The following is an 8,865-nucleotide window of genomic DNA, read 5'->3' as shown; positions in this document are numbered from 1 at the left end:
GTTCTTCAAGTACCAACTAATGCTAATTGGTTAAGAATTAACCAATCAACATACAGCAACACAATTATCCATGGAATATGCTTTAATTCAATCTATATCCCCTGTTAACATATCTGATCATTAAACTTTCATGCAATAACTTACAAAATAAGTCCTACTAAGATTTCTAAGGTTTTCATATTTACTATTCAAGAAAGAATTTTGTTATCTCCTATTAAAATGGTTACAAATCTCGAGATGGTGGGGGAAGATTTGTAACTCAGGTGGATGATTTTGATGAAGTTTTGTTCTCTGAGCTGGATGATTTGGTTGTGGCGCTTTCATTGTTCTCCTTCTGAACGACATCATCATTAGCACAAACTTCAGATAGAAGTGAAATGTTCGAATTTCTCCATATGTGTTTCAAAGCTTATTCTGTACACCTTGACGTTGATTGGTTCTTATTGACCTTAAATTTGTCATGGTTTACTTCTTTGTTTTGATTGTATCTCACATTGGTTTGATTTTTGTTCCTATATTTGTGCATAATTTTCCTGATTGATTGATAAATTGTATCAATATCAATGTACTTGTTGATTGCTGATTACAAATCTCATATAGTTAATCACAGCCATTCAAATGAAATAGTTATACCCTATCAACTAAACTGACATAATAATGTTATACAAATTCTATTGGAAATAATTATGACATTAAGATCAAAGGTGAATGTTTGGTGAGATTCTAATTTATGGATGGCCTTTAAGCGACGTTAGACTAACCTTGAGTGTCCACTTAACAATCAGGACCAAATGAGAGTTGTGAACCTGTGTAAGGCATTAGAATTATAATTTACAGTTGATGATTAAGCTTAGAAATTAAATTTGGGGGGTTTTCATCAGGAGGCAACATCAGTTATAATACCGAATCTTTATTTATCTAAATGGATGAGTGAATTTCACGCCAAAATTCGAGACCTATTATCCTATACATGATTGGTCCGCCCATAAATTGTAGTCTCGCCGAATGTTTTTTTTGTTAGTTATTTGTTAACTTACAAATTTATTCCTCTTTGGCAACTAAATAAAATTTTCTCTCTATATTTCGTACTATTGAGAGTGGTATTAAAGGGAAAATAATCAAACTGCAAAATGATTGGCTCACTAAGATACATATATATGTACATATATATACATAACTGTATATATTATAAACTGACACTCTCTATGACCATTAAAACATGAAATGAATTCATTGTCAATTCTTACTACTTATTAATATCTTTATCAGTAGTATAAATTTGAAGACAAAATTTATTAGACTCATATTGAAAAACAAAAAACAAAACAAAAATTATGAATAAACATACTGATAATTATCATTATGGTTATGAACAAGAAAAAGATCAGTTAGAAACGATTACAAATCAATTAAATGTTTCATCAAATTATGAAAGGTAATTCATATTTCAATAGAATTGTTCTATACTACTTACAAATGTAATCGATACTTTTATTTGATATGACTGGATAATTTTTTCTGGTTAGCGTTTTTTTTAGCGAGTTCGTTTTCTACGGGATGGGGTCGCTAACCTCATGCCAAACCCTCCTCTTTAATCCGGGCTTGATACCGGCAGTAGCCCTTGGAGGGACTCCAGGCGGAGTTATTTGATATGATTACGCAATTTTATTAGTAATGAAAAAAAACAACCTGCAATATACACTAAATTCCTATTATTAGGATGATGGGTGAGATTATAATGTATGAACAACCTTTGCACAATGTCAGACTGACTTTGAGAGTGTTCATTTAGTAACTAGGACCAAATGAGGATTATGAATCAGTGTTTTCATTACGAACTGACATTAGTTATTGATGCTAAAAGTCTATTTAACCAAATAGATGAATGAATTTTGCATCAAACTCTGAGACCATTTATTTTATACCTGATTGATTCATTTATAAAATTATAGTCTCTCCGGATTATGTTCCCTAATTCATCATTGGCATAGGGTATCATAGATAGATAAGTAAGTGTTAACTGACAAAAATGTTTGTTTCCTACGGTACATTTAATAATCTTAGTGATAGATTATAATGATACATTGATTGAAGAAATAGATTTTAATATACAAAGTATTAAATATGATTTCATTGTATTGTGGTGTATGCTACTGATATCGACAGAGATAAGTAGTATATATCATCAATCAAAAGTGAGATGTCTGGAGGCAAAAGATCAAAGAGAAGAGAATGAGAACAAAGAGTGATTGGTATAAAAATGAAGGGACATGCTACAAATGAAGTTTTTACTGTATGATTCGAAGTTTTTACTACGAGAACAGCTGGACAATGTGTTTTGTGAAGTAATTGTTTGGGCTTATAGTATTACGGACAGTAATTAGGCCTTGTTTTTCGTTAGTCGTTAAATAGTATATGATAACTCTCATAATCCCCATATTCACATGACTGTTTGTCAATGGAAAGTTTTTACAGACATTCTGTTTGTATCGATGGTGAACTCTTAAAGTATAAGTCAAGTTGACAGATAACTTTAAAAGTCATCTTTACATCAATTCACTGTTCATTATCGATGATATGTACAATATTGGAGATTCTTAACTAAACTATGAAAATGAATAACATCCAATTCTAGTAAATGTTAATTAAAATACAACTTACTCTATGATAACTTTCATGACTACGAAGTTGATCAGTTTTCAGTTCCTTCGAGATTGTAACCGTACTTGTTATAACTTGTGACCGCCGATTAGAGGGCAGTAAATTATCGATCGGACCAATGTCGCATAAAACCCATACGAGCAGTCTAGAGTACTTATCGGTTCAGCTTCCTACTTAGCCCAGCTATTTAAGTCCAGAGCACCAACCTCAGCCTCTGCAATATGAATCATATGGAGTTTATATACCACTCAAACAGACCACAACACGTACCACAAAATAGAAAACAACATTTGTACACGATTTGGCCCAAAGTGGCTGTGAATGTGGGAAGTAGTAAGAATAGTATAATAACAGTTCATAGATCAAAATAAAGCTCATAATAAGAGGGACATGAATATGAATAGTCTAGTTATTGAACAATTATACGATAAAAATATACGTATAGTACTAGTCCATAAATGGATCCCAAAAGTTACCATTCATTATGCTTATCGGGACCTAACAATACTTCACCATTAATCTATGTGAACTACTATGAAACCATTGTGTAAGTAATCAGTTCTTAACAACCGCTTATCATCACTAAACCTTATACGTATTGTATCTATCAAATAGTGAGATATTTTCATCTTGACTATACAAAGTATTTGAATAATTAATCAAAGATAAGATCAAAGACATTTGAGATGATTTCACTTTTACGTAAATTTTAAAATAGAATATATCAAATCATTACTTTTAATTCATATAAGTAGTTTATTCCTTACTTTAAATTTAAAGTGATCAGAGGTATTTCCTGAAATTCTAAAGCGAAGCCGTGACCAATGTAGTTCAACCGGGTCTGTTGTGAGATAGTAATTCACTGAAGACAATGATGAACGGTGGCGTAATTTCGTGAATTGGTTGAAGTTAGACATTGGCACCGTTGAGTGCCAGCTCAGTGTTCTAGAGGTTAGGTGTTCGTGCGCGAGGCCGTTAGGTCCTGGGTTGAGATCGCGCAAATGGAATCATGGATGAGCACTGCTGAGGAGTTCCACACTATAACGAAACAGCTATCCAGTGCTTCCAGGTTCTCCATGGTAGTCTGTCTTCAATCAACTCATGAATTCAACAATTAAATTACTATAATATCCAAAAAACTTCCTTTCTAATAATGATACTAATGAAGGTTATTTTATTACTGAATTTTATACATGGAAGGATTATCTACGGTGAGAATCAGAATGAAAAAAACATTCTACTGTTTCATAAGTATTCCAAAACAAATTGGGACAAGGATGTTTGTTAATGATTTAAACTATCTACACTCTAGACAAAACCCTTATAAAGAATATCTACATATTATTTGATGCATAGTGACTGATTCACTCGAGGGATATTATCATAGTCTTTATGAGATACTAAGAAATGTGTATTCAGTCAATCGGGATTCATTCATCTCTGATTGACAATCATTTTCAATAGTTGTGATCATGAGTCATTTGAAGTTACACCACCACAGAAAATCTTGAAGCATTGGACAGTCGTTTCGTCCTATTGTGGTACTCTTCAGCCGTACACATCCGCAATCCCACTCATGGTCTAGCTTCAATTGACTCATGATCTTAACTAGTGAAATTACTACAATTTCCACAAAAAACCCTTCTGATCCTAATCATTTTGAAACAGGTTTTATTTCCAGATAATAAGAGCACAGTTATCAGAGTATAACTAAATGTATTAAACCCTAATCTCTATAAACTAATGGCCAGATAAATTATTCAATGATCTGTGTTCTAAAAGAAGATACGGTACTGCCTAAATTCTTTATTTTACTTTCCTTTAAATATCTAGATTACCTTCTCCTTTACCAGTTCAATCATCATTAAGTAAGTCCCTCTTTTTCTAGTTTGATTTTTATAATTATCAGTATGGGGTTGTGGAGATTATTAATTTTTTGATTAACATCATGAATCAATTGATGTTAGACCACCATTGTCCTATTGTGGGACTCCTCAGAAATTTGTATCGACGATCCTGCTCACGGGATTCGAACCCAAGACCTTCACTTTCATATGAGAACGCTTAACCTCTAGACCACTGAGCAAGTATCCAACGATGTTATTCGTACTTAGAAAAGATAATTAGATTTAATTACAAATATCATTTGTTTTATTAATTTCATCTAATACAGTTTACTCAATGGTAAACTATGTTTTTTGTTTAAACACAAAAGTTGGTTCAAAAGAAATAAGAAATGGAAACATAGTTCCTTGTGTTATATTGTTGTGAATATCTAAGTTTAATTGACCTATGATCTTGAGTAAGCTTTCATCTATTGTTTGAGGTGGATAACTGTCTCCAACCGACATGGATTGGTCTAGGTTAGATCGACTCATGAATTTAACTATTAAACTTATTACAATCTTCATAAATTCTCATTTTGATAATAATCATGTACACATTAGTGACTAGCTTTAAGATAGATTTCTTGGAGTTCTAGTGAGAAACCATAACCACTGAAGTTGAATCTGTGTCGAGTGAAGATAGTTATTCACTTCAGACAATAGGTAAATGATTGTGGATGATCATGGATCAACTAAAGTTAGACATTAACATCGTTGAATACCAGTTCAATGGTCTAGAGGTTCAGTGTTCTAGAGCAAGTCTTACATGCAGGATCTTGGATACGCACTAGTGTGAAGTCCTATATTAGGATGAAACAGCCATTCAGTGCTTTCAAAGTTACTATGATGGTCTAACTTTAATTGAATCATGAATTCTACTATAAAACTATGGTTATATCAATTAACAATCCTTTTTCACAATCATGAATTAGAAACTGTCATGTACTATCCCTTTAACTCAATGAAGTGTGTTGTATTTAAGATAAGAATAGATGTTTTCTTTCAAATTTGTCTTCACTATTGTTAAATGTAACTGAATGACATCAATGGAATAAACTGGTTCTGATAAAGATAATCGATTACTAATGATCATGTTGTTATGGGGTTATATAGATTGTTTAATATCCATCAGAGAATTAACCAGAAAATGTACCCTGATTATAAACAAAGATGGATGGTGATTAGCAGTAGAATCCAAGATGCGCGTTTCACCCTGTTTGGGACTCGTCAGCTGAATGTACCTACATCTCAGAATTGTTATTCACTCCAGGTCTCGAACCCAGTACCATTCGTTAAGTGAATATTGGGATAATGTTTGAAGCGAACAGTATTGAGTTTGAGTCCCAGTGTAAACATCAACTCTGAGATGAAAGTACATCAATATGACAAGTTCCAAATAGCATGAAAAGCACATCTTGGATTCTACTACTAACCACTATTTCATAAGACAAAAAGAAAGGATTAATCACATATCAGTAACCTGTTACAGGCAAATGTCATGCATTTAATGTTCGTTGTACTTGATACACTGAACAGTTTAATCATTTTATTTAAGTAATTCAGTAGATTAAACATTTGAATTCAACTCAACTTCATTGTAACAAAATCTGTTTAAACAGATGGAATGTATTTCAGTAATCTACCGAGGAATAGGTTATAAATAAGATTTTTGGTATGGTTCCAATGATCTAATTGATCAATTAGATAAGATCATTGAGAATTTGTCTATTCAGATTACAATTGATTTATCATTAGTTTTCATAAGACTGATTTTTCTAATTAGAATGGAGAGTGTATATTCTAATGTATGTTCTTTTAATGGTTAACATCATGAGTCAATTGAAGCTAGACCACCATGGAAAACCTTGAAGCACTGGACGGCCGTTTTGTCCAATTGTGGGACTCCTCAGCAGTGAGCATCCATGACCTAGCCCCCTGCGAGATTTAAACCTAGGACCTACTGGTTTCGCGCGCCAGCACTTGGATGCGCATTGCTGAGGAGTCCCACAAACGGCCGTTCAGTGCTTCCAGGTTTTCCATGGTGGTCTAACTTCAACGGACTCATGATCTTAACCATTGAACTTACTATGATATCCATAAAACCCGTTTGATATATTCTTTTAGCTGGATAATTTGATTATAAAGCTTTCATTGTTATTCTGATGATCCATATCCAGTACAAACTTTAAATAGAACAATTAAAACTGCATGACTAAACCATCTAATTCAGAGAATAAAATTCTACCTGAACTATAATTCTTTTCCATCATCAACAGATGTAAATTTAGTATCTAATACTTAACAGATAGGAGGAATGGAGCTGATGAATGGGCAAACTTGAATGCCCTCTTCTTTCCTATAATGTTTACAATTGAGATCTAGTTTAGAATTATGTAACACTACAATAATAAGTCTTAACTATTTGGTTCTACTTATGTTGTTATGTTAATTCACATATACAACTACATTCAATACACCATTCAAATGAGATGAATTAATATTGATTGTTTTATTGTATTGTCCATGATAGATATAGCACGTCTTTTAAATTTAGATTTACCCGTATATAAGGTGGTAGTAACAACAAAACAAAAGTGTAAATGACGTAACTATTTTAAGGGAAATCTGTCTCTTTTTCAAACGTTATACCCTTTTCAATATTGATCGTCTTTATATATAATTCGAATAATATACGGGTGTTCGTATACTATTTACAGTAATCATTTCAGTAGTATGTAATGTTTATTATACATTTAACATCTTGTTAAGATTGAATATGACATCATAATGAATATGATTACTTTTGGTGGAGTTTTGTTCTCTGAACTGGATGATTTGGTTGTGGAGCTTTCATCGTTCTTCTGAACGACATCATCAGCACAAACTTCAGATAGAATTGAAGTGTTTGAATTTCTGCATATGCATTTCACAGCTTGTTCTGTACACCTCGACGTTGATTGGTTCTTATTGACCTTAAATTCGTCATTGTTTACTTCTTTGTTTTGGTTGTGCCTCCCATTGGTTTGATTTTTGTTCCTGATTGGTTGATAAATTGGATCGATTTCAATATACTTGTTGATTGCTGATTGACTTGAGTGCCAAGTTTCTAAAAATTCTTTGGTGTTTTTGGAATTTCCTTTGTCCAAGATTTCCACATTTTTCCAATCGAATAAGTGTCCGCAGTTGTCCACGTGTATTGATATAAGTGAGGAAGTATCATGATTACTCTTTTCTTTTTGTTTTGCTTATTCATTGTTATCTAATAACTGATTACAAGATCTGGGACTTTCAAGCAAATGATTAATTTCGGTCAGGACTTACTGTAATATTTGATGATTCCAACTATACAGAAACGGAGTTATTCTTGATGATGATGATGATGATGACGATAATGTCAAGCTTAAGATTCTAAATCAACTTGTGGTGTATGCTACTGATGTCAACAGATATATAAGTAGTATGTATCATCAATCGAAAGTGAAATACCTGTTGACTAAAGGTTAAGAGAATTGAAGAATAGAGAACGAGAACAAAGAATGATTGATGTGGAAACAAAAGAACAATGAAATCTGAGACGACTGACTGATATTTTACAAATGAGGAATTTACTGTATGATTCTGACATTTTACTAAGATGTTCCGTAATGTTATATTCAAATACATTCGATTGTCTCCATTTGTGTTATCGTTCACTACAAACCGACCAGTCATAACATAATATACATGAGTGTTACTCCGTTAACATCAATCAGTAGTAATGTCTAGAATATAACATTTCGTATTCTTTAGTCATTGAGATAGAATTCTGCAATATAGATTGCCTACGATATTTATCTACACTAAACGATTTTAGTCATTGAATGCTAATCCAGTGGTTTGAAGATTAAACGCTAATTGTGAAGCGTGGAGGTCAGGGATTCGATCCGTCATGTTTGCACACTGGTGAGAAGTCTCATACTAGGATGAATTATTTATTCAGTATTTTCTGATTCTCATTAGTTACTAACTGATGGAAGACCGTAAAATAGATAGTGCAGTAATGTTGTTGTTGGTTCAGTTGAAATTCCATTCGTATTAATATTCTTACAGGAATATACGTATTTCAGTATGCTAGTCTTTTATAAAATTCACATTATTCATTGTCTGATCAAAGGTAGTTATGACAAAACCCTGGTCGACATAGGTTTCGATCGGGTTAGGACTTGTCAAGAAGAGTACCTGGAATCTTGAATGAATTAATTCTCCTTCTTGTATTCGAACAAAGTTATCCAGTTTGGCATTTTGAGTTATTACTAATGAGGTATTGTGCCAGCTACTA

General features: G+C 32.7%; 1 protein-coding gene across 1 annotated transcript in view; it reads left to right on the top strand.

Annotated features, from left to right (window-relative positions):
- The first annotated feature begins 1,211 nt into the window (after window positions 1-1,211).
- MS3_00008184 (uncharacterized protein) overlaps window positions 1,212-8,865 on the top strand; it is a 29,225-nt gene continuing 21,571 nt past the window's right edge. Inside the window, exons 1-2 of the mRNA XM_051216536.1 lie at window positions 1,212-1,435; window positions 4,495-4,529. Coding sequence (XP_051067133.1) covers window positions 1,335-1,435; window positions 4,495-4,529 — 136 coding nt within the window. The 5' untranslated portion in view covers window positions 1,212-1,334. The remainder of the gene's footprint in view (window positions 1,436-4,494; window positions 4,530-8,865) is intronic.

This window comes from Schistosoma haematobium, chromosome 4 (assembly GCF_000699445.3).
Source record: "Schistosoma haematobium chromosome 4, whole genome shotgun sequence".
NCBI classification, from domain to species: domain Eukaryota; kingdom Metazoa; phylum Platyhelminthes; class Trematoda; order Strigeidida; family Schistosomatidae; genus Schistosoma; species Schistosoma haematobium.
This window is presented reverse-complemented; position numbering and strand designations above follow the sequence as displayed.